At 39.4% G+C, this 26728-nt stretch overlaps 1 protein-coding gene across 8 annotated transcripts in view; it reads right to left on the reverse strand.

Moving 5' to 3' along the window:
* The window catches only part of dock2 (dedicator of cytokinesis 2), a 151474-nt gene that overhangs the window by 109675 nt on the left and 15071 nt on the right, over positions 1-26728 (reverse strand). For 3 of the 8 annotated variants that reach the window (XM_086019719.1, XM_086019736.1, XM_086019729.1), the window contains 20 exons: positions 22094-22134; positions 21905-21960; positions 21078-21244; positions 20915-20981; positions 20624-20720; positions 20352-20500; positions 18623-18758; positions 18125-18282; positions 13596-13677; positions 13301-13433; positions 12466-12541; positions 12237-12313; positions 10191-10441; positions 9444-9542; positions 9242-9314; positions 8889-8992; positions 5870-6071; positions 1968-2065; positions 1615-1704; positions 1427-1527 (listed from right to left, as the gene is read on the reverse strand). In XM_086019719.1, the coding sequence (XP_085875845.1) occupies positions 1427-1527; positions 1615-1704; positions 1968-2065; positions 5870-6071; positions 8889-8992; positions 9242-9314; positions 9444-9542; positions 10191-10441; positions 12237-12313; positions 12466-12541; positions 13301-13433; positions 13596-13677; positions 18125-18282; positions 18623-18758; positions 20352-20500; positions 20624-20720; positions 20915-20981; positions 21078-21244; positions 21905-21960; positions 22094-22134 (2257 nt within the window). Of the gene's footprint in view, positions 1-1426; positions 1528-1614; positions 1705-1967; positions 2066-5869; positions 6072-8888; positions 8993-9241; positions 9315-9443; positions 9543-10190; positions 10442-12236; positions 12314-12465; positions 12542-13300; positions 13434-13595; positions 13678-18124; positions 18283-18622; positions 18759-20351; positions 20501-20623; positions 20721-20901; positions 21245-21904; positions 21961-22093; positions 22135-26728 lie in introns of those variants that run through there. The other 5 variants (XM_086019751.1, XM_086019758.1, XM_086019742.1 and 2 more) reach the window with 3 other exon arrangements.

The raw sequence follows: 26728 nt of genomic DNA on the forward strand, positions 1-26728 counted from the left end.
AGTGAAATGATGGCCAACAAAGTTATGCTATTCTTCAACAACTCCATTTGAACTTTTAGAGCAGGGAAGAAGTGTGTAAAAGTGAGGAAGGAGAGACTAGTCGGGTGGAAAACAGTTTTCACACCTGAGCTGACTCCCTTTCACATATTTCACAGCATTTGTGACGGGTGGTTAAAAATATACACTCCATAAAACATATGTCCGTACAATAAAGTATTCAAGACCCCTCAACGATGAAGCGCTAATTCCAGTCACAATCATAAACATATTATCAACATATTACGTCTGTAGGTAAATGCTCTTCCAGTTCTTGTGCAAGTGAACCTAATAAAGTGACTTCTAACCTCTAGCAGTTGTTCATATTTCCATCTGTGTCAGACCAAACTCACGAATACATAGGCCTCCAGAGGTCTATGACTTGTGGCTTTGTAATGGCAATGAGGAACGTCACAAACTGGCTTGAAACTATATTTAATCCTCTTAAACAATAAAAGCTTCCCTAAAACGACTCTAATCTTGCATAAGAGCTATGCAGCCGGACTTAAAAATATGACCGGCTTTATTGCTTTATTACCATTAAGTCTTCCCCAATTCTGTCTCTGGTGCATGACTGAAAGGCACACTGGACAGGATTTTCTGCCACTACCCCCCCCCCCCACAATGAAACCAAGATGGGGAGTTTGGAATATAGCAAGAGGGAATTTTACATAACATCCTGCAAGCTTGCGGGCTCTAAGGTGCAGTGACCCTCTTAAAGAGGGTGAACATCAGCATACTGGCAGGGCAAGGATGGAGCAAACAGGCAGATGATGAGATGGAGAGGAGGTGCACAACAGGATAACACATTGGAGGGAAACAACTGAACAAAACCATCTGTCCTGGTTCAGGTTTACTCATTAAAAACCCTAACCCAGGGATGGGCAACTCTGGTCCTCTGGGAACTGTTGCACAAATCACTTAGTACTCTAGTCAACAAAAGCAAAAGTCTACTCCACCTCACCTCATTAAAATCAGTCCAAAAATATATATTTTAATAAACAGTAGGTGACTGGGTAAACATATTGTACTCAAAAATGGATTTTTATATGATGATATCAAAACTGGAGCTGAAATGCCCAACATACACTGGCAATGTGGCTCCCAACAAATGAGTCGAGTTACATCAGAGGAGTTACAAAGTCCGCAATTGGTCTGCATTTCCTAGGTACATATTACCATAGACAACCAGACGAAATGCTCGGTCATTGTTTTCTGGGTCCAAACTTTGACCAAAGTCTGCTTATTGAAGACCAGTCAAGTTTTATTTTTTTATTTTGTTGTTGTTTATTTGCTTTGTATTGGGCTTTTTCTTAATGAAAGTGTGTCTTGTCTTCAGAAAAGGAATACGAGCCAAAGAAAAAGGATCATGAGTCAAGACTTAACCTACTTGTAGGCTAACGTGGCGCTGAAATGTTGCTTGATGTAGGCCTCCAACACCGTGTTAAAATGCTGAAATTTTCTGTCCGCGATCAGACTTATTATATAGATCTTGCAAAAGACAAACAAAAAACAGTAGCGTGAGAATCCATGTGAAATAATCTGATAGATGATGGTTTGGATTTGATGCACACTCACCAAGGCGTCAAACACAAGAATGTCGTAGTCACCGGTCTGCGAGTGTTCCATCATGATGTTGAACAAAGCATCCAAAGTGTCCTGCAGGAACTAAATACAAGGTAGAAAAACCGCTGAGTGGGAACGTGCACTCAAAGGTTCGGGACGACGCTACACAGAGGCTAACGGGGTGCTACAGCACCATCGGGAATCCATGTATCCCTAGTTAAGACCCTCCAACATTTAATTATTAAGTAACTTAAGTCATAAAAATAGATTATTTTCTCAGTACCCCCACTTATCGGTCAAGCAGCCCTTAGCACAGAGAGAGAAAAAAATCTGGCACCGTGCCTGGCAAGAAGGACGTTACTGACCTTGACCACCTCCTCTCCATCGACGAGTTTCAGTTTCTCCAGGTTTTCTCGCAGGAGTTCAGGTTGAGTCCTCCATTTAAGAAGCCCCAGCAGGCCCACTGCAAAGAAAACACACAACAAGAACATCTTATCTCTCAACTCTAATCTTTGTCTCGTTTCAAAATGAATATGGATTCAACCTTTTGAAATGTTAATGACTTTCTGATTTGTTTCTTTTTCGAGCGTTTGTTGGTAACTTTGTGAAGATTTGGTGAACTGCGTCAAGTTTTGTTTTGCTTGAATTCACCAGAGAGTGACTTGACATTTTGTAGTATGATTAATTACACCTCAGTGTCATCCTAGTGATCCTACCACTAAAAATCACAACATGGACTCAGTAGCAACAGTTCCTCTGTGTCCACTTGTAGGGCAGCTTTATCGAGCACATTTTTGCAAGGGAAGTCAATGTGCTTCACACGAGCAAAGACACAGCACCTTAAAGTGGAAATCAACCCAAACACATTTTTTTTCAAGAATATGCTCCCAGCAGGCCCACTAGTTGAAAAACGGCATTCTGATTAATAATGCATGTGTGGAATATGAGTTAAACAGCAAAATCCACCCTTTTTTAGCCACCGCGGGGGGCGGCCATTTTGTCACTGCTGTCGACTGAAAATGACATCACAACTGCTCGGGGCTCAGGTAGCGACTAATCACGGCTCAGCTTCAGAAAAAAAGGGTCAGCCGTGATTGGTCGTTACCTGGGCCCTGAGCAGTTGTGATTTCATTTTCAGTCGACAGAAGTGATAAAATGGCTGCCCCCAGAGACGTCTAAAAACAAGTGGATTAACTCTTATTTCACAAACGCAATATTTATCAGAATGCCTTGTTTCAACTAGTGGGCTTGCATGGAACATATTCTTGAAACAAATATGTTTGGGTTGACTTCCCCTTTAAAGCATTTGCAAACACAACAACTAACGACTTTCAGAAGTAAAGCAGTGAAAACAAAAGTAGCTTACCAAACTTACTAAAGAACACAGATTTACAACATTCAAACACGTTAGCAGAAGACTTTAAAACATTTTAAACATTTAAAAGTAAATAAATTAGAGTAGCTTTATAAAATTACTTAAACCCCTTAACGATCTAACATCGTCATATCGCCCACCTCTACATACATACAATACATAAATACAGTACATACTAAACATACGCAGCAGAAGTTATACAGCGGTCCGAGGTGCTTTGACATAGGTGCAAGATCTATACCTGTAAAAATAATTACCGAATTTTCCGGACTATAAGCCGCTACCTTTTGCGGCTATTCTGTGGATTTTTCTTCCACCGCTAGGAGCGCTCTAACCGGAATTACAATACAATACAACACGATTTCCATTAAAAGGATGTGACTGCAGGTGGAGGAGTTCAACAGGCGAGGGTACTATGTGCTAGGTAATGAATGAGGTGGTATGCGGAGGTACAGCAATAAAAGGTGGACGTTAACTCACAAACTGGAGCGGTAGCAGGCAGTGAAATGAAGATAAGTACCGTTTATTTTCTCTTAGTTCTGTTCCATTTTTAATCAGCAAAGTTGCTGCCATGTTAAAAGACACTGTTCCGAAAGAATCTGTTCAAGTACATACAAGTACATTTACAGTTCAAAATAGTTTTGTAAATGCAGTAAATATCTTATTTTTCAACATAGATAGGTGCGCCTTATATAAAGCTGTGGCTTATATATGTTCTTTTCATTTTTTAAGAATAGAGTGGGTGCGGTTTATATAAAGGTGTGGCTTATTTATTTCAGTACATTTTGAAAAGATCAGTTGTTCGCAATATTATATATAGAATTATGATGAGTATATTCTTGGCCTGAGTGAAAATGCGCGTTTTAATCAAAACCACTGTTAAAATCGGTCTTTTAATTTAATTCTATCATTAGTGCTACAACACTTTGACACAGGGCAAGTTTCTGTGTGACTGGAGGACTTCTTTCTAAAAACTGTTGGCTCCTGTTGATTGGAAATATGTGACATATCGAGCGCACATCTGGTAAGTGACCTTAAACAACCCTGGCGAGGGAGGGTGTGTGTGTAGGTGTGTGTGTGTGTGCGAGACCGTAATAAAATGCCTGCGGGGTAGGTGATTGAAACAAAGGTTAATGTTCATTATGGTGATGGACTTGCTTCCCTGGTAACAGCTGTTGGTTGGCACCTGTGTCAGATTTACTTTACTGTCTGGCATATATGGGAGTGTGTGTGTGTACAGTACATTTGTGGATGTGTGGTGAACTACATATGGCCGCCTGCCAGCTTGTGTAGGACAAAGTGATGCCACTGGACACTAACAGTGTAGTCACATCTAGAACAGTGCCGTGATTAGAGTACTCATACACACACTCATACAATCATGCACTGGTTAAAAATAAATGAATAAATAAATAAATAAATAAAAGTAATGGGCCTGAGTCATTGTAATTTGTAAACAGCCAGACCTTCCCCTCGGCTCATATCATAATAACTTTTAGGATACTACATGACATACCGAGGCACATAATATGTTCCCAGGATCAGGTCTGTTAAAGGACATTTCACCATGACGTCACACTGCTTTTTCCAGTGCCACCAAGTAATGTAATTTCTTGAGAATAAATGTTCAAAAAAACAGGCAAAATCAAGGGGAGTATTATACAGAGGTTTAGGGAAAATATAAAAAAATGTCACATTGTATAGACGTTTAACAGTACTTTGTTGAGAAAGAGGTGTAGTTTCATTCCATCATGATATTTAATTTATAATGTTACAAATTCATATCTATTAATGTGGTAGTTCTGACATAATTTCCCAATGGAACCAAGGACCGATTGATATGTTGCACACATGTTTTTCTGGCACGCCAGACTTCTGGGTTACTTCCTTGTTTATATCCTTTGAGCCTTGCATAGTTTTGAGAAGTACAGGTAAAAACAATTTTCTCACCGTGAATCACAGAGCATGGCAAGCTGTTATCATATCATCTCTATTGTTACCGCATCCGTTTGACCTAACATGGTATCGGATTTAGCATTTTAGATTACTAAACAGCAGAAACGCTCATCCATGAATTTGTAAAATACCTTGCAACGCGTGTAAATATATAACTTATCACATGTATTACATGCATTAGAGTAGTTCCTTAGACCAAGGAGCTGCTTCCAGGCATGGAAGAACTGTATCATTGTCGTCAGGGCATGCACAGCAGAACGAGTTAGGCATTTCTGGTTTCCTGAACTTCAGAGAACTTGAGAAAAAAGAAAAATGTCTTTAGAAAAACATATACAAATTACTATGTGGATAATACGTCGATTTTTGAGCATCATTGCCACGGATAGCACAATGTAACATGCTATGATGGTTAAAGTAACCATGTGGCCTCTCACTTTAGAAGTGGATACTATGCTACTCGTACAACTATTTACAAAGTCCACTTGGTTGTTCCTCCTCACCCACAAGTTAAACTTCATTCATTTAGATTTTTTTAAGAAGGGTGTATCTTGCAGCACAACACCAAACATAAGTTTTTGTCATTGTTTCAATTCAGGTCAGCAACAGTCAATCACGTTTCTGCCATCAGGGAGTATAATGGCATCTTCTGTTTACTAACAATATGAAAAGGTCTGTAGGAGGTAAACCAAAAGTGGATGCTTCCAGTGTCATTCCTCTCTGCACTCTTCTGCTCTTTCTTTTGTGTGCAAGTGTGTGTACGTGTATGTATTTTTCTGAACTTGGATGTCCTCCCCTGCCAAATTAAAGTCCCCAGAGTGTCCAAATCAAAACAGTGTCACACAAAATGTCTGCTAAAGACATGAAACAAGCACAGACTGACACATGCAGACGCGCACACACACACACACACACACACACGAGTACTCATACAATTACCATTCTGGGTAAGCTTGGTGGAGCAGACCAGGGTGGAAATGGTGAAGCCATCTCTCGAGCTGACAGACAGGCCCCCACTGCCCCCACTCACATTGCTGGTGCTGCGGCTCAGTACCGCCCCCTTGTGGAGGTCCCCATAGTGGTGGCGGGAAGAGGGCAAGGACAAGTAGCAGTTCACATCCTCCATGCGCTTGCTGTCACCCTATGACGCCAATGTACATGAGTCATGTCTTTTTATACGAAAGTTAATATCCACAAAATCAATCGAGTCTTGGTTTCATTTTTTTATTTTCAACTTTAAGAAGCACAGTGAACTAGTGATTAGCATACCTGCCTCACAGTTCTGAGGTTCTGAGTTTGAATCTCAGCTGCGGCCTACATGTGAGGAACTTATAAATCACAAAAATGTGGCATTCGAACAATAGTGTGTATACATTTTATATCCACTCTTTGTGCCCTGTGATTGGCTGGTGACCAGTCCCAGCCTTATGCCGAAAGTCAGCTAGAAGACGATCCAGCTCACCCGCTACCCTAATGAGGACAAGTGCTATAAATATTGAATAGGTGGATTTTCAACTTTATTTGCAAGTTCTCCAATACTTTAAGATTAGTTCCACCTCTTAGCTGGCCCCTGTGCCTAATTTATTGGTAAGCCAATGGGGTCTATTGAATGAGTGTGTTTGGGTGTCAGGGAAAAAGCTTGAAGTGGAACAGAGGGTTGAGAGGGTTGCTTTGATAACAGGAGATCATTGAGTAGAGGAACAGGGAGACCATCTATTTGGTCACAGAGAAAACCACGAGTAATTAATCTTCACTGCAATTGACATTTAATCAATAAGTGGACTCAGTCTTACCAGTGCTCATTAACCAGGAAATCTATTTAGCTTCTCTCAGCATGTTTGGGTGGGCCAAATGTCACATTCAGACGTAGGATACACTCACTTTATTTACTAGGTTAAAAGTGTGTGTAAAACGCAAACCTTTTCTATCAGGATACTTTATTGAATAACACATTCTTGGGGAGGAGAACCGGGTACAGTATTATTTGATGAATGTCGGAAAGACATATTTAACTTCTAAAGCATCTTTACAGTTGACAGTTAATAATGAAAATTGATTGAAGTTGCATCTATCATACACTGTAAAAAGTGTATGATGAGTGATATATACTATACTTGAGAAAAGCTAGGAAAGTTTTTTTCACTCTGAAATTCTAAGTACATTTTACTTGCAAAGTAAAATGTTTATTACACTACGATTGTTCAAGTAACATTAACTTGCAATTCTAAGTAGAAAGAAAAACGTACTTATAACAAAAGTTGTCTTCGCTTTAGCCATGTTTGTTTCTCAAAACGAACTGAAAATCATTTACTCTGCACAGCGTTGCGTTTGGCGTGTGAACGCTATCATCCAAATCCGAGAGATCATCTCCACCCACTTGCGGGTGAACTCTGGTGGGGTTCTCCTCTGCTCAAGTGTGCACACGAGACCAGTGTTTCCAACCACTGTAATGCTACACCTATCCTAAAATAATTTATTTACTAAAAATAATGTATCTTTATTTATCTATCAATAACAGCCATGTATAGTGGCAGGCAGAACAGTAAAAGGTTGTCAAGGTTAGAAAATATTGCATAAAACAATGTGTGTGTAAGGGCCTCTTGCAAGTGCTACATTTGATTTTTTTTTTTTTAATGGTCCAGGTCAATCATAGATTAGATTATAAAAAAAAGTCAAAATGCAAAATGAGTAAAGTAGTTTATTTTAATAATTAATCATTCTCATTTTTGTATTATAATCTTTTTTTCAACAATTAATTATTTAATATGATAAATGCAATGTTAAATGTACATGTACAATTAGAAATTTTACAAAAGTCTAAATGAATGTAAAAATATTACAGGAGTCTAAATAATGTTTGCGAATGTTCAGTGGGCTGAATTAAAAAAACGAAGCAAGACTTATGTGGCCCCCGGGCCAAACTTTGCCCACTTTTTCATACGAACCAAAAACTTGAATCCGTGCTAAAAATGACAGCAAAAAGAACAGAGAAATCACGAATCACAAGTATTTCATAGTCAAGATCAGCATATGCTTCAGAAATGCTGTCTTTGCTCTCTCTCCAACTGTGGAACAACAGTTGGTAAAAATAGCATCACAAATATACGTACCACAGCAGAGGGTATAATTGTGACAGTTTCAACCTTATGTAACAAACACTTTCTAATTTGGTTGTGACTTTTTGCAAATGTTTTGTACTCAACTGATACAGTGGGACTGTGTGAGCATCAAGAGAACCAAAACTAAACATGATTCCAAAGAGCCAAGTGCTTTGGGCAGCACCAGAGTCAAGCTGTGAGTGTGAACACAGCATAAAAAGCCTTCAGGTTTTCCACCATCTTAAATAAGTTGAACATGAGGAATTAAGAGGGATCTGCAGGCAGGCCGTATTGCCCATTTTCCATCCATCTGGTTTTGTTTGTCCTCACTCAGGTCAGAGGTACCCAGCTGACAGGGTGATGTACACCCTGAACTGGTTACCAGCCAATCCCCGGTCACACAAAGGCAAACAACCATCTACCCGCACATTCACACTGATGGATAATTTAAAGTTTTCATTGAACCTGTCTATGTAATGTGGAAGGAACCCAGAGTACCGGCAGAAAATCCACACAAGAACATTCAAACGCCACATAAGAAGGCCAGAGCCCCCAATTTGAACCCCCAAACTCAGAAGTGTAGGCGGATATGCTAACTATGCCTCCACTGTGCCACACTTAACTATTATACGTGACTTAAAGGCTAAGAGTTCACTGTTTAGTAGCCAATTGTAATTAACATTTACTGTGGTTTGACCGATGATTGCATATAATCATTTCATCAAGTATTCTCTATGCATCAAGTCGGACCTACATTTAAAGGAGAGGCATAGGGACGGTTACCTTTGAGTGACTGCTCTTTACTCTGTCATTTTAAAGCCATTCATGAAATTTTTTACAAAATATTCTCAAATCCTAACCTTGAAGACCACAAGGTCATGAAGTCCATCCTGTAAAACCGTCCCGTCATTCTTCATCAGCCGGACAAAGGCCATGGCAAACTTCTTCTCACTCTTGTCCTTGGCTGCAGCACCACATAGAGGAAGGACATGGCAAGAACGCACATTGGGGAAATAAAGAAACAAATGGCAGAGAGGGACATGACAGCATTCCTGTATAATCAAGTGTGTGTGTAATGACGCCTTGGGGTCGTTTTGCAAATTGCTTCAAATCCTTTTGTCCTTTTCCATGTCACATTATGCTCAGGGGATGGGAAAGGAGGGAGAAGATGCAGGCGGGACGTGTACTGTAAGCAGAGGACTGTCACACTCACACTCTTGAGAGGAGCGGTGTCTGAACATGAAGCGAAGATGGATTCTGTGCATTTCCTCCAGAGGGACGGCCACCTGGAGGACAAGAAAATACATAATCTTTCAAGAACTTGTAGCGTGCTCATTGTACTTATACTTTTGATGACAACGGTTCCAGAACTGAAAGAGGAAGTAAATAATGGTACGACAGCAACAAAAACACACCTTAAATGTTTCCATCCAGCGGGGTTGTTTGATTTGGTAGTAGATGACTGATCTGTATTCACTCGTCGCCTTATCCCCTGCCCCAAGACAGATGGAATTCTAAAAATGGTGAGAAAAGTAAGTGTCATACTCCCACGATTGATGTAAAGTGTACAGCGATACCTTCACTCAGGACTATAATTCATTCCGTGACCACGCTCACTCATATCTCTAATCAGCTTCCCATATTGAAATGAATCAAAATGCTAATAATCTGTTCAAGCGCCCCAAAAAACACTGAAACATACTTTTTAAGAAGCAAGATGAAAACATACAGTAATAACAATCAGATATAATGTGAAGTGACAGTTTTTTCAACATGATTTAATTTAACATGCTCCTTAGCCACGAGGGGCAGTACCATACAAACATGCATAAATGCACAAAGACGGTCTCAAGTAAGCTGCAGTAATACTAGTCGGCCGTTACAGCACATAAAAAATATATGTCTGTGATCATTTTTGTTGTTTTCTGCTTGTGTTGTTGAACCGTTTGTCATTTATTTAAAGGTTTATACATACCATGATATCAATGACGACTTCATTAGCTTAACTAAGGCGTTTCTCATTATGTGTTAGCATTAGGCTAGTGGACTTCCGTAGGAAAGTTACGCAGTTTGGTTAAAGGCGATATATCATGGTGAATCAACTTATATGCAGGTGGGTGCAGAGACCATCTCACTTTCCCATTCCGCCTCCAGCTGCTCACCTGTACGACCATGCCCTTCTCATCACACACGCACATGATGACCTCCACATTTTTCTGCGTGGTTTTGTTGTACTTGTCGAAGTCGCCGCCTTGCAGTGTGAGGTATATGTCGTTGCGCACATCTCCCGGCATGATAATCTCGGGGAATCCCAGCTTGCGCGCAACCACCGTGCTGCGGTCCACCAGGTGAGGGTATTCTTTGCGAATTTGCACAATGTCGCCAACCAGAGCCTTCATGGTCACCCAGAGTCCTGGAGAGACCACATCTTCAATGTGTGCTTTTTGTAGCTGTGTGGTTTACGGCAAAAAAGAACTCAGAAATTCATCATGTTAACGCAAGAAAAATAGTGTCGGACATTTTAAGAGGAGGTTTTTAATTTCTTAGTTCCTCACCAACTTTAAAATTGTATTCAGAGTTTGGACAGCTACTTGCAATTTACATGACATAATTGAGACAAGAGTTCAGCAGTCAATTAAAGTAGTGTGCAATATAACCATTTCACTATTTATTCTAAGTAGCTAAGAAAATGTGTATGTATGTGTTTTTCCTCCTATCTGAGATTACCTTCCCAATCACAAAGCCCATGCAGGCAGGAGTAAAAACATCACATTTGTAAACATTATAGTAATAAGGCATTTTATTGTCATTGTATGTCATTACATCTGCAGCTTTGCATCTGATTATGTATAATTGTACTGCTATGAGTTCACTTTTTCTTCTGGCAATGGTTTGCCATAATGGCTGCACTATAGAGCAAAAGAGCAGTTTATGTGTTTTATCTTGTTTATTGATGCTGTAGGACAAAATATAAAAGGTTCATGAAGCTGAAGAATTATCATCTTAAAAGGAGGATTTTTTTCATTTTATCTGTAGTGACCTGCTGCAGACCACCTTGTGGTTTAGTGATAAGATGCCATATTGTAGAAGCACCTTGATGCACATACTGCAACTACGGTACTGTTGGAGGATTTACCTCATACAAACCAATCACATTAGGGAAAAAAGCTTGATTATACTATTTAATATCTAACTACCGGTATATTTTACATACACATAAAATGTTATGGACACTAAATTCCAAATAAGAAACAATATGTGAATTTGAACATTTCAGGACCTCATTAATCACACAAGGTGGCAATCCACTAGGGATTATAACAATGGTATAGAATTACACATTGTATGAGCAATATTTTGCAATATTTCAACATTGAAAGTGAAAGAAAAATTTGAAAAGAGGCTTCTCTGGTGAACAGATGCAATGAAAAAGAGCTAAGGAACCTCTTATTTAAGGCTAACCATTGCAGTGGAACCTCTAAAGCCCATTCTGTGACTCAGTAAGAGATTAGAGGTTCTATAGTGCTTGCCCTCATTAGGGTGGCAAGTGAGCCGGGCCTATCTTATCTCACATTCAGACCTATGGGCAATTCGGAGTCTTTAATGTTCCTTTTCATAAGAGGTTCTCTTTAATGATTATGAATGATGGAAATGAATTATTGTCACTTTTTCTCTATTACTGTGTAGTGATATCACCCAAATTAAAAACATGACAAAAAAAAGAAAACACTTGTGGAGCGAGTTCTCACAAGATTTGAGGTTTTACATTTTTCTGGGCAACCTTTAAATGTGTTTTTTTTTTTTTTTTTTAATTTCATGGGTTTGAAATACAACCACTTTGTAAGTATTCGACTTTCGAGGTTTTACTGCACCCATTTTCACTTAGTGTCTGAGGCAGAAGCATGTCAGCAAGGAAGAAAAAAAAAAAGATACCCAGTGGCCCCAGGTGCTCCTTTCATATCAAGGCGCTTTTCATGGCCTTTAAGATTGGCAGCTAAAATAAATGTTTCCTGGTGTGAAGAAAGGAAGATGGTGTTGGGGAAAATAAAGAGGAAGTAATTTGAAAACATTGGCTCAAAGGAGTGTATGAGCCAAAATGTCTTTGCTCGCAGACCAGTTTGAAGAAAAATAAGGCAACTTTCTCTGTATTTCACATGGCTGACATGAGTTCTGACAGCAAGACAGGAAGTGCCAGTGGACGACTGTACCTTGGCCGCCGCTGTCACCCCGGGACGTCGTCACTTTGTTCAGAAAGGTGTGGAGAAAGTCATGCTCAGCCACAACCCTGCACACATACACACACAGGCACACACACACACACCAGCACGCATTCATTACCACTCAAGCGGACTGACGCGGGGGTGTTTCGGCACACAAAATGATATTTGACTTTCACAAAGATCTGAAGAGTTACGAAAAGGAAGAATGAGCACATACGGGAAGAAAGGGATGAAAAACTGCTTCTCTTCGTCGCATTCAGCCTTCCCTTTGATGATGTCACTGATGTCCATCACTGGTAAACAAGAACAATTAAAATGTCTCCGGCAACAATATCAAATGTATGCCTGAACTTTGGAATTGTATTATTTTTTTTCAATACCTGTGCCTTAACAAAGACTTGTTACACAGTGTCACTAGACAAGGTCTAATTGTTATTAGTGCAAGAGCTGAACAACAAGGTCAACAGTAAAAATGAATGGAAGCTGCAACATTTTATTAGTATTAATTTCTGTTCATGTTTGTTCTCAGTAGGTTTGCCAGTGAGCTGGATCCTATATCCAGCTAAATTTGGGCGACGGGCAGGGCACATTTTGGATTGGTTGGCCAGTCAATGGCAGGACTACAATAGACAACCATGTACACTCACAGTCATACACTGGGACCAATCGTGTATCCATTTTCCTTGGGTGAAATTCCCACGGTGGCGTTGTCGGGTCCATATTTTTAATTGCACAAAACATTAATAAACCTTGCCCATCATATGGTGAAAATGGCTAACACACCAAAGGTCACATTCATAGGTTTCAGTCATAATGGTCCTTCGAGGAAAACAAGTGGGCCACACCAAAAAATAATCTGACATTCCTGATTTTTTTTTTTTTTTTTTGAGTCTTCAGTGAAGCGAACGTGCAAACTTCACCCAGGAGGGCCGGAACTGAGATTCAAACATTAAGCCTTGGGAATATGAGGCCGGCATGATAACCACGATTCCTCCTCTTTGTATTTAATATAGCTCAAAACAGATAAGAGAAGGGAAACTCTTGTCTTGTACCTGCCACTCCAAAAGGACGTCTGAGACCCTGAGTGCACTTCTTGTTTCTCTCTTTCAGGTCCATCCTGCCCATTCGGACTATCTGACAGATGAGGTAGATCTTCTCTCTGCTCAGGTCCTTATTTCCTAAATCCTACCAGAAAACATAACCGCAGTATGAGAGCACAGGCCTAATAAAGTGAAAGAAAGGGGAAGAATCAGCTAACAGTCAGATAAAAGCTGGCAATTTAAGATAAGATGAACAGTTTCAGCTATGAATAGAACAGTACACCATTGTCCCCTTGTGGTCACTTACCGTAAAGACAACTTTCAGGTTGTTGAGCATGTCAATTTCTTTCGGGAAGCCTTTGCTGCCCCACCGAATCAGGTAGTTTTCACTGCAGAAGAGAGAACAATATAAAATAGCACATGGAAAAGAAGCCATCCAGAATTCAAGTATGTTCCGTCCAGATTACTGCCAATGAGGTATAAACATGTAAACAATCTAAAGATAATGTTTTCATCCAGCCATTGCCCAAGCCGCTTATCAAATATTCTAGCCAGGCAGGGTGGGCCTGAATATTTCTCTTACTGAGCACAATCCTCCTGTCCCAACACATCGTATCTTCAAATAAAATGACAAACTGAATAATAGTTCAGATCGATCGATAGTTCAGAAGTTCAGATCTTCTACACACACATATTCAACCAAATTTAAATAATTTAACCTCCTAAGGCTTAGTGGCCACATACGACGTAGACAGAACATTCTAGCTCTTGTATCCAAGTGTGTGCACTGTGGAACCGTGGGTGTTTTGGACACATATGTGAGCACTTACACTGCTATCTTGTGGTCTCAGAAGAGTATTACATATTACAGTCAAAATACAGTATACAAAAAACTAAAAGATGATGCCTAGTTTTTCTTCTAATTAGGTTCCAATAAGACCAAATCGCAAAAGAAAAAAAAAAAAAAAAAATGCTGCATGTAACAAAAGAGCTTGGGCCTTAGGAGGTTAATAATAAACCCATGGCTCCACCCGTGATATACTGCGTGTGTTTGTGTGTGCGGGTGTGTGTGTGTGTGTATATATATATATATATATATATATATATATATATATATATATATATATATATATATATATATATATATATATATATATATATATATATATATATATATATATATATATATATACGTATATGTATATATAGAGAGAGAAGAGAGAAGAGAGAAGAGAGAGAGAGAGAGAGAGAGAGAGAGTTTGGATGATCATAGTATACAGCTATGAGTGAGTGTAGTTTTCCAACCTTCCCACTAGGGTGACCCACTACACAATTTTGTTGCTTGTTCTTCCACTTGTGTATTGGAAAGCGAACATCAATACACATCAATCACATAGGGGGAGAAATGTGGTGGGATACATTGGGGTCATCAACAACCATGGATTTTTGTTTCATTTGGAATTAACATCCAAATACTTTGCCAGTATTTAAGTTTATTACCCAAACTATTTTTTTAAAAACTTTCAACTCTTCAACTATTATGTCATGCATGATTTTTATTGTATCATTGCCACTCTCTTTCCCCACAATTATGTTTTATGCACTCCGGCACACATAAACCGCAGATCATGTAAAGGTAAGAAACTAGATAGATGGCAACACAAACATCTGATGCTTGTTTCTTGGTGAGCTGAGATTTGAAGAAAAGAAGAAAGTTTGTGGATGGAGGTCTGGAGGCTGAGGCAAACCTTACCAGCACGACAGTGAATGACAGGGCGTAGCATCAGCACTGTGAGCAACCTCCATATGCTGCCAGTCAAGATGTCTAGCACTGTAATTTGTCTTTTCCACTTTATTATTTCTGGCATACCATTGTTTTGTGAGGTTTCATCATGAAAGTGTCATAGGAAGGCAAATTTAGTGCACGGATGGAGTTGCAATGTGTGGGCCTGTGGGTGTCTGTGGTCCTCTCAGCCACAATCACAAGCCTACAAAATTAAAGCCTTATATATGTTGTTGCTGTTGTGGTATGCTCTCTATAGGTTTTGAAAATTCCTCATTGCTGTCCAATTGCGTGGACAAGAAAAATAATACTATATTTATTACAGAGCTTTGTAAATGTATTCCCGATCCCCTTAGCTTTTTAACCATTTTGTTACCGTACGACCTCTAATTTAAAACTATTTTTTAAAATCAGAACTTAACTTGATGTTTCAGCATGAAATAGTCCAACTTTTAAAGTAAAATGAGATAATAAAGCTTTTCAGCGCCATGCTGAGCATTACCGCTTTCCAACAGTGGGTCCTCTGACATGCGCCCGGCGACAATTTGGTAACTGAAAGTCATTCAATCTGTGCGCCTGCTGGAACCACATCTAACTTTTGGCAGAAGTAGTCCAACAGTCTTTTGATGAGTTTGATCAGGGAACCGGAATACAGATTCTGAGCTCCGCGGACATGTGAAGTGGAAGTCATATTTGATTTATAAATATGACAGTAGCATGCATCGAACCCACTGAATCACTGTAGAAATAAATTCATTGAATGCATTATCATTATCTCTTTATTATCTTCATAATATTTTTAAAATCATCCCACTGGCCGTAGCATAGCTATGGGGGTTGGTGTGCATGGTTGCACATGGACATGATAAACCGCGGTGGAAGGCAGATGTGTGATCGCCCTTGCCAACTTTGTATCCGTGGCGATCTGCTTCCTTATAAACGTACTTTGCATGCTTTGTCCCCCAGGCGGGATTCCAGCAAATCAGTTTCTTCTTCCACCATGTCAAGGATTATCAGTGCGCCTCTTGTGAGACACTTTTCAAGGGAAGGAGAGGAAGTCCTTTGACTGGGAATCAAATCGGCTGTGTTTACTCCCACAATGGTGCAAAAACCACCCTATTTTTCATATAGCAATTTGCACTAGCTTACACACGTCAGCGAAATTGACAACACTCTGTCACAGCTCGCTGTGCTAGACTTAAGTTTATATCCATTTTAGTCTCATCTGACCAGTGAACCTTCCTCCATACATTTTAGGAGTCCCCCAGATTACTTCTTGCAAACTCAAATCATGCCAGCTCATTTTTGGCTGAAAGGAATGGTGTTCTTCTGACCACTCTTGCATGAAGCATGGTGTAACCCCAGTTAGAAACATTTATTATACATGTCCAACTGTGATTAATAAATAAATAAACAAATTCTAAATGAGTAAATAGTAAAATAAAATATTAAGAATTATTGAAAACATATTGTGATAAATATGTGAGCATCCAATGTAAATAATTCTTGAGGTGAACAATTTGCAGTTTGAGAAGTAGGATTGTAAACTCTACTCTAAAAACAGTTGGGTTATTTCAGTAACCCAATTTTTGGATTGTTTTTTATTGGGTCAAAATTCTGTGTTATTTCTTATAAATTAACCCAATTGTTGGTTCAAATTAACTATATATTGGGTTGTATGCCAGTAATGTTTTATGTTGGGTCAAAAATCAAGCTTACAGGCCCATACAAAGGTGCCAGATGTACACTTTAATTAAGTATGACTGCCGGCCATGACACCCACCGACATACTGTTCATGTCGACACATGCATCATCATGGTTAAGTCAACGACACTTTTGACATTTGGATTTCTTCATTTATCATGCTGTTTTGGTAAGTACTTCACATATTGTAATCTTTTAAAAACGAGTTGCTTGTAACTGAGCGTGTGTGTTGGACACTGGCTCTATGGCGAACACAGCTTGAGATCCTATGGACAGATATTTCAGACTCTGCTGTGGAACTATGCAGCTCCTCCAGTATTATCTTTGATCTCTGTGCCTACCTCACTATGAGCACCCTCCATGCCTGGTCCTTGAGTTTTGGTGGCAGCCCTCTTTTGGCAAGTTTGTGTCCAGTTAATTGCGATGAATCTAATGATAACAATTTTTTCCCTGACTTTTTTGGAGCGGTTCAGTGCCCCTTGCTTTGGTGTTGCAGCCTCTGGGTCCTTTCAGAAAAGGTGTGTTTAAAGTCAAAGACACTTACATTTCACACAGGTGGACTTCATTTCTCTAATATTGTGACTTTTTAAGGTAATTGGTTACATCAGAGCTTTATATCTTAAAAACTAAAGTGGTGAATACATACATGCACATGTCAATTTTCTGTTTATATTTAAGTTTACGTCTTTTATATACAATATGTCTTCATCGTTGTGCTTCAAAACTTTGACTATTTTGTGTATATCCATTAAATAATATTCAGAGTAAAAATAATTTAAAATAGCAGTTAAAATGGAAAAAATAGCTAAAAAAAATGTCAACAACAAAAAGCCAAGGGGTGAATAATTTTTCAAAGCCACCGCACTGTATGTTCAGAGTACATCATTTATATGTCAGGCTGGTGAAGACATATTGGTGTCTTAAAATCGCAGCACAGTACAGTATCGGAATCAATAATGGTAACGGTATTGGTGCATCACTATAAATAATTCTACGTTAACTAATGAGGCCAAGGAGTGTACAGTATTTAACCGATACCAGACAATTGGTGGTATATAGTGTCCATTGAATGGATTTTCCCACTGACTTTGGGCTGTAGATATGACAGTGGAATATTTCAACTTTAAATAATTAAATAAATGAGTAAATAAATACATGATTTGCAAAGGGGTATTCACATTACAATATGTGATATGACCTTGGACTCTAATGTTGAACTCTTACTCTAATTAAAATAATCCCCCAGAGATGCACATTGTGCACGTGACAACTAAGACTGTCCCCCAAAAAAATAATAATTCCAATGCCCAAATCAGTTATCAGCGTTAAAAAAAAGTCACAATGATACCTGATGATTGTTTGTTGGATAGGGTCGTAAAGGGACATGAAGAGTTCAGAATCCTCTCCCACACGACATACAAAGTTCCTGACAAAGACATAGAGGCTGTGTGTGGGTGATGACTGGATGCGTGCTGAGAAGCCACTGTGTTCAGTCTGAATGTTGGACTGTAAAGTAAAACATTTTAAGGTTAACTTGGGGAATTTCAAATGATGCATGTCACATCCACCAATAGCAGTTATTGACATAAGGGAAAGTTCTGCGCATAATAGCTGAAGAATTCATCTTAAACAGCTAATGAACTGCGGCTGAGATGTAAAGTAGGCTATAAGGACCTCAATTTACCCCATTCAATTTATGATGATGTGAATACTTAGGACTCCAGACATGATTAGCAAGTAAAATTCACATATAGACATGTTCATGCATTTTAATTTGAACATGCCTTTGTGAAAAATGGAATGCATATTTAAAAATTGGGATGGTCTTCTCTTAACTTTCTCTTACCTGCTCCTCTTTAATGCGTTCATTGATCTTAGCAGAAGCCTCCTCATGGGCTCGGAAGAGGCTAATGACACTGGCCTGCTCTGGGTCCAAAATGTTCCCATCGTCATCTCGAACCACCTGATCCAATTCCAAAATCCTGATGGAATTGGATGGAAAGATGGAATGATTAATTAATGTATTCATGCTGATTTATCTTACTCTGCAAAATATCAAAATAGCTTTTAGCATATACACAGTACTCGCGCACGTCTGAACAGTGGGTACACATGAATGATGTAATCAGAACTTGTCTTTACAGGTGAAATAATACACTGTCAGATAAGTATTAATGTAACAATGTTTAATATTGCAGAGACTGAAAATGCAAGTCAAATATACCAAGTGCCAAATAAATAAACAAATCACCACATTATATTAGCAAAGGATGATGTCTTCAACCTTATTTGTTTAGCAATACATTGATTTGTATAAGGAAGAATACAACTATGAAAACTGCTAGGAGTGCCCATAGGTCACATTAAGGACACATTTCCCTCACACTTTAGACGCGAGTTTCCACTTATATAATATAGTAAAAGAGGCTGCATAATTCATGTAAAGCTACAGTAAGGAAAAAAAAAGTTTTAATTTGTTTAAATGTATCTCAGGGTTCTCACAGACACATTATAATATTCTACTGGTGAGTGTGATTGAAACTGTAGGTGATTCCAATTAATTGTAAACACTGTTTAAGGTTGAAGAGCTTGAATAAATAATATCTGAGTTTAATAAAATGAGGAATTATATCCTTTGACTGCAAACCTCAGCAGTAATGTAATTGCTCAAGTGTTGCTCAGCAGGTCAGAAAATCTATCCATCCATCTATCACCCAAACCGCTCATCCTCACGAGGGTCGTGGGCATGCTGGAGCCTATCCAGTAGGCAGGATACACCCTGGACTGGATGCCAGCCAATCGCAGGGCACACATAGACAAACAACCATTCGCACTCACAGTGATACATAGTGTTCAATTAACCTACCATGCATGTTTTTGGAAACCGGAGTGCAGTGGTCCCTCTCTATATCACGGTTCACTTTTCGCAGACTCGCTACATTGTGGATTTTTTTACAGTGCTATTCTGTATGCTGTTTTTTACAGTATGCAAACCCCAGTCCTGTAGACCAATTTTGAATACATCTCCTCCGTGCCATGTCTCTCACAGAATGCGTTTGGCTTGAATTAAATTTAATTTGGTGAGGGAGAAGAGATAGAAGGGGAAGAAGAGGACACAAGTGTCAATGAAGTTATGAGGATGAACTTACACTCAACTGCATGCGCAAGACCGGAACCCTTTCATGTTTCATTCTTACAGTTTTCAAATCTAATTGAAGGTGGCATGTCAGTTTCCTCTCATCTTATCACCCAAGAGAGAAAAAAAGAGGCCACAACTAACTATACCTACGTTTTTCTCTCGACAAAGGAGAGTACAAAAAACGCTTCGGCGGAGTCGCTCAGAACAAAGAAAAAAAACGAAAAAATAGTCCGCAAAGGAATGCAAGCATAGGCAGAGTGAGGCAGAAAGCATCTCCACACTACGCGGACAAAGCATGAAGACAAGTATATTCGATACATCTCTTGTATAGAATATTATAGGGTAAAATGTTCTCGTGTGGGTGGTGAATATTTAAAACTACATTTCTTCTAGACGACATGAATACATGTGGTTTTGGTGAGTTTTTTTGACATACTTGTTTCCATAATCAATCTTGGAGATGATCTTCTGCTTGAGTTCCTTGACTTCATCAGTGGGCAGCGTTCCAGAGAGGAGCTGGGAACGCCACTCAATCAGCTCCCACATCAGCCTCTGCACCTGCCTCACACGCACCTCCTTGTTGGCCTGTACAAGTGAACGCACGGCCTTCAACTCAACTTTATTTACTCTCATTCATATACTGTGTTTGTGTGGGGGTGTGCGTGTGTGTGTGTGTGTGTGGGAGTGTGGGTGTGTGTTTATATATACCACAAAGAGTTGCTTCCATATGCTGCCCCACTCTCTCAGCGTCATGGTCACCTCCTTCACTACAGGCATCTCTGCAGACAGCACCACCTCCTCATCTCTGTGTGGGAGCACGTTGAAGTATGACGACCAATATAAAGGTATTATATGTTTCTGCAGTAAATTAAGATGCTTTAACCCTTTATCAAGCAAGGAACCACACTTGGTGTTTGCTCTTTTTTTAAAATTGCAAACTCTTCCAAATGTGTGATCAAAACCATCCATCCATCCATTATATGTACCGCTTATCCTCACAAGGGTCGCGGGGAGTGCTGGAGCCTATCCCAGCCGTCTTCGGGCAGCAGGCGAGGGACACCCTGAACTGGTTGCCAGCCAATCGCAGGGCACACAGAGACAAACAAACATCAGACAAACACAATCACACCTAGGGGCAATTTAGAGTGTCTAATTAACCTACCAGGCATGTGTTTTGGAATGTGGGAGGAAATCGGAGTACCCGGAGAAAACCCACGCAGGCACGGGGAGAGCATGCAAACTCCACACAGGGAGGCCGGAGCCGGGATCGAACCCACGACCTCTGAACTGTGAGGCGGACGTGCTAACCAGTCGACCACCGTGTGCCGCCTATGTGATCAAAACCATCACAGTTGAATTGTTTGCTTTCTCTGAGATTATTAAAGAAAATAATGATAGTGCAGAAATAATTGCAACTATTTTAATATATACGTACAGTATATTAAAGTCAAAAATGCAACATAAAAACAAAACATGCACGCGCAAAGTGAAGAGTTCTCCCAAAGTGTGACTATATTGGATGGATGGATGAATGAATGGAGAAACAGTGTTTTGTAATACATTTTCAAGACACAGGATATCTCTGACATCAGGGGCAATCCTCACAACTCCAAAACCAATTATTTTCAGGACCATCAGTCCGTCACTGACGGACGCCCGTGTACTGCCTTCTTATGAAGAAAGTGGTATTTTTGAGTTTTGTATGTTTTTGACCCTCAAGTACTACCGTCGTGCATCGGACCCTCAAGTGCTACCGTCCTGCATCGTATGATCATTTGAATCAGGTGTGTTCCAGCAGGGAGAGATGGAAAACAGGCAGGATACCGGCCCTCGGGGGCCGAAATTGCCCACCCCTGGTCTATAGTATAGTCTAGTGGTACATGCAGCTGCCTTCCGTGGAAAAAGAGCAGATCAATTCTCAGCCCCAAATTAATACCGGCCACTAACAACACCAACAACCACTTCATTTATTATACAACCTTCACTTACCCTTGATGCGCAACAATTACCTCCTTCAGGTGCACATAACTGGCAGGAAACACACCCTGGAGTGGAAAAGGGAAGGCAGTGATTAGTTTAAAAATGATTTTATGTCAACACAGAACTAGAGCATAACATCGCTCGAATATCAATATATCATTACAGCTTTCATCATGCGAGAGCCAGTGCATCAGTTACCTGATGGGCTTTGTTCCTAGCCAAGTAGCCTTTGTACCAACCTAAAATACATTTAAAAGAAAAACACACACACAACATGATTAAAATTCGGAACATCAATCTGACTATATAGGGGACCACCAAGAAGTTTTATTTCAGTGTCTGATAAGTCACAATTGTCAACAATGAAGGAATTAGATCTCTGTATGAAGGTAGGAACCTTAATGATTTTGCATATCCAACAAAAATCCATAGCGGTAGTCAAACCAAAAGTTGAAGTGCGTAGCCTACTGATATTTGCCAGTCACACTTCGGAAATGTCTCTCCAAATTTTGAGGAGCTCATAAACCAAGAACTCATGCAATCATCCATCCATTATATGAACTGCTTATCCTCACAAGGGTTGTGCTGAAGCCTATCCCAGCTGTCTTCACGCAGTAGGTGGGCTACACCCTGAACTGGTTGCAAACCAATCGCAGATAAACCAAGAACCCCAAATAAAAATACTAATTAACAAAAAAAGGCCAGCATTGTTCTTTTTATAAATTTTATGCTCACCACTGCTTCACCCACAATTTTCACACAAGTGCTGTCCCATGCCAAGTGCTTCACCCCCAAAAAATCTGTCACATGACAGTCTTTTTTTATTGAGGTTTTTCCATAATAAATATGCATTCCCCCAGCCTGACTAGGTCCCAAAAGTTGTTTCCCTTGCCTATGGCTGTTTGTATCAACATAGCTCAAACAGCACTATCAAACGGGCTGTTTTAGCAGATCGGTTTAATACGTCACTAACCCCACCTTTTTCGTTTTTCTACGTCACAAACTCACAGCGAACTCCACCCTCACCGACAAACAACAGTGCAGGTGCAGCAAGACTATGGGGAAAAAAAACAAATACAAATATTTTATGATTATATCCAATACCAATACGATCAAAAATTAAGGAAGTAAACATTGTTTATTCATAGTTTTACGGTTTTGTTATGTCTGCAGTGCATGATTTACATTCATTTTTCCCCATAATGCCACACAGTATGCGCTTGCGGAAGTAAATATTGTGGAATACCTGGCATTATGGAAAACAATGCAGAGTGGGAAATAAAGCACTGTAGACAATGATAAATTATGAAAATTACAAATAAACAATGTTTACTTACCTCTTACCTAATTTTCGAATGTATTGGTATGTTTTCTGTTGCATTGTTTCCCAAAATGCCATGCGGTTGCACATGCGCAAGGCCTTACCCCGTGGAATTATGGGAAAAATGTTATGTTTGTAGCATTTAACCTACAATTATGTTGGAATGTATTTGTGACTACGTTTGAACATACTATGGAGTGCATTCGAATGCATTTGCCACTGAAAATATTTTACTCCACATTGGCAATGTCGACAATATGGAAGCCAGAAAAACCCATAGGGACTGCTCTGTACTAGAGTGTACAAAGGACAACAAAAACATTTTTCTTCCCCCTCCATCCGAGCCACAGTAAGGCTTGGGGTAAGAGTTTATTTATGCATTGAATATGCCCAAACAGCTGCCAAAATGTTTGTTAGTTTGTGGCAAACATTTTACTGATGACTTTCTCAGCAACAATACAAATGTGGATTAGCAGGACATTTTTCACCTTGAGATCGATACCAACTCTCTCTGGAACGGCAAGTAACCCCGTCCAAGTAAGTCTATTTTCAGAGTAATTTCCTTCACTATGTGATATATTGTGGCCTTCTTTGAGTTGTTAGTTTCACAGCTAACAGCCCGGTTGATGTAACATCGATGCTAACTCAAAGCATGTGAGTAAGTAACACGTATTAGTCTACTTTATGTCGCCAAATTGCAAAATGCGCTGGGGGCTAGGCAGAAACGCCCAGTGAGGTGCAACGCGTCTACCAAATTCACAAACACGCTGAACCAGACCATTGCCCCGGCACGAAAATGACGAGGCGCCCGTTATTATGCCGAGTGCAGACTACATTCTGTCACAAAATTATCAGGTGCATCGAGGGCTACTGGGTCAATCTTAAAAAAAAAGGTATCTTTGGAAAGGGAATTCAGCAAGTTTTCCAAATCTGCATTATTTAGAACAGGGGTGTCCAAACGTTTTGCAAAGAGGGCCAGATTTGGTGAGGTGAAAATGCGGGGGCTCGACCATTTAGCCTGACATTCTTTTTTACACCGAACACCAGTAAATCCAAGCACATTTCACCAAACCAGTCTGCCTTTTGTTTTTGACTTTTTATTTAAATTTCAAGATTTTAAACATGTCTTTTGGTGCATTTGAAACATGTTCACTGAACTTTTAGATTTAAAACAGGGAAACAAGTAAAAGTATTCAGCAGTGCAAATTATATTTCAAACATCAATAACAAATAGTAATTATAATTTATATATAATGTTCTCTTAACATTTTAATTCTATGACAGGGAAATATGTGAAATATACATATATCATATTCACCAGGATCAATTTCAAACATGGCATATTTTTGAAAATAAATGTTCAGTGAGCTTTTAAATTTAAAAAGGAAAATAGGTAACAGTATCCTTGAGGCAGACACAGTTGTTGTGTATTTCAGTGAAAAATAGTCCAATTTCCACCTTTCCTTAACACTAGAAATACAGAGCACTTATTTTGACTGTTTTCAAACTTTGATGTGTTGTTACTCTGCGTATATACATATAAGATGCTCATTGGCCTCTTCACTTTTCCTAATTCTGTATATATTTCATTACCATGGTGCAAGTTTACGGTATTAAACAATATAAAAATAGTTGCGAGCCATTAGTCCTTTAAATATGGAGTCACAGTCAATTTGTCGGTACACACTGTGCGCTGGGACGGCGGCTCATTCATTTATATGACATATTTACATTAAATTATAGTCACAACAGAATTTTAATAAACAAAATATCTTTATTAGACACTCGAGCAGTGGGTAATAATCATTTTAGTCAACGTCATTTCTAGAGTGCACAAGAGCGCTTTACGTCAAATTGACGGGTCAATGGGTCTCTACTTCACGTAGTGTCAAAATCCTGGTACTTCAAGTGTTAAATTGTCAGCCCTCACTGTCAACTTCCCCTTTTTATTCATTGTCGTCATTTTAAAAACTGTCTGCAAAGGGCCACACAGGGTTATGGAGTTGGACAGAGTGCTGCGGCCCTCTAGAATTCAAAAATGCATACAGAGTGTATTTATACGCATCAACATCAATGGGGCTACGGGCCAGACGTTATTAATTCTATGACAGAGGGTGCGGGCAGGATAAAATGTGACCGCGGGCCACATTTGGCCCCTGGGCCGGACTTTGGAGAAGTCTGATTTAGAAGATTGGTGCATATTTTAGTAACTTTGCCTTTTGATAAATAATTTGACATTGAAATTAACCTTGTGGACCACATGACCTTCACATTTTTTTTCATAAAATGCATGCCTGTCAAGTTGTAAACTTTCGGCGTAATTTGTACAGGTGCAAACACCTTTTTAAACATGTACGCCGTACATCGCTGATTTCCGTTCATGTGACAGCAGCCATTTGAAAATAATGAGTAATGTGTAAGATTACATTCAGATATGTAAAGGCAAATTAAAATTTTCGTAATATTCAGTACACCCAGGGGTTGACAGGTATGCAAATGTAATCTCTCATGTTTTCTAAAACATATAAAAGTTTAAGAGATGTATTTTTTTTATTTAGCAGCAATAAGGAGGTAAAGTATCTATACCTCAGGTATTCATGGAATATTAATGAAAGTTGAATATTCATAGTATATCAATTGAATCTTTATTCTAAATTTGAGAGCATGGAGGTTAATTTCAGGATCAAATTATTGGTCAAAAGGTCAAGTTATTAAATAAGCACCAATTGCTGAATTCCCTTTCAAACAATACCTCTTTTGTGAAGACTGGCTCAGTAGTTCTTGAGATATAAGGGTTCAAAGGATGCTCCTTTTTGCAGAAAATGCAAACTTAGTGTGTGCCATCACTATTAACAAGTACACAAAGTTTCATTAAAATTTAAATCTGCTCGGTCAAAATGTTCATGATTTTGGGATGATTTGGCATGGAATGAACCTGTGGTGATAAATAGACAAATATGCTGAATGTGGGAGTAAACGTGTAATCATCAGATTTAAAAACTACATGAATTATTTCTGGTGCCAATTTGTTACCCAAATCTAATTAATGCGTGTAAATGAATGAACGAAAGGTTTTGTGCACTTAGTAGGTTGTCACTTTTTGAAGTTGAGCGAAGTTTGAAATTTGCTCCACTGATTCACTCCAACCATTCGATGTGCTTTTCGATTATTCACCAAAAATGGAGTGCCAGTGCACACTGTAGGCACTCCAACTGGGAACACGATGCACAGTGCAGGCAGTACAGATGAAAAAAGTACAAGCATGAGCTGCTGATTGATTTCAAACAGGCTTTGTTCGGAAATGAACGGGAGTGCGCTCTTTCCCTCCAAACACACACGCTCTGAGTAGTGCACGGGCGTCAGAGTCACTTTCCAAACGTACCCTTAGTTTACAGGGGTGCTGCCACATCAAATATAGTGGACACTCTCACGACCAGAGACGTACTCTATGTATGGACTATATATCGGTGTTTATGCTTGAATAACGATCGCTGTTTTAGTGGTACAGTTTC

This window comes from Filicampus tigris, chromosome 2 (assembly GCF_054856515.1).
Source record: "Filicampus tigris isolate MCC_2025a chromosome 2, RoL_Ftig_1.0, whole genome shotgun sequence".
NCBI classification, from domain to species: Eukaryota; Metazoa; Chordata; class Actinopteri; order Syngnathiformes; family Syngnathidae; genus Filicampus; species Filicampus tigris.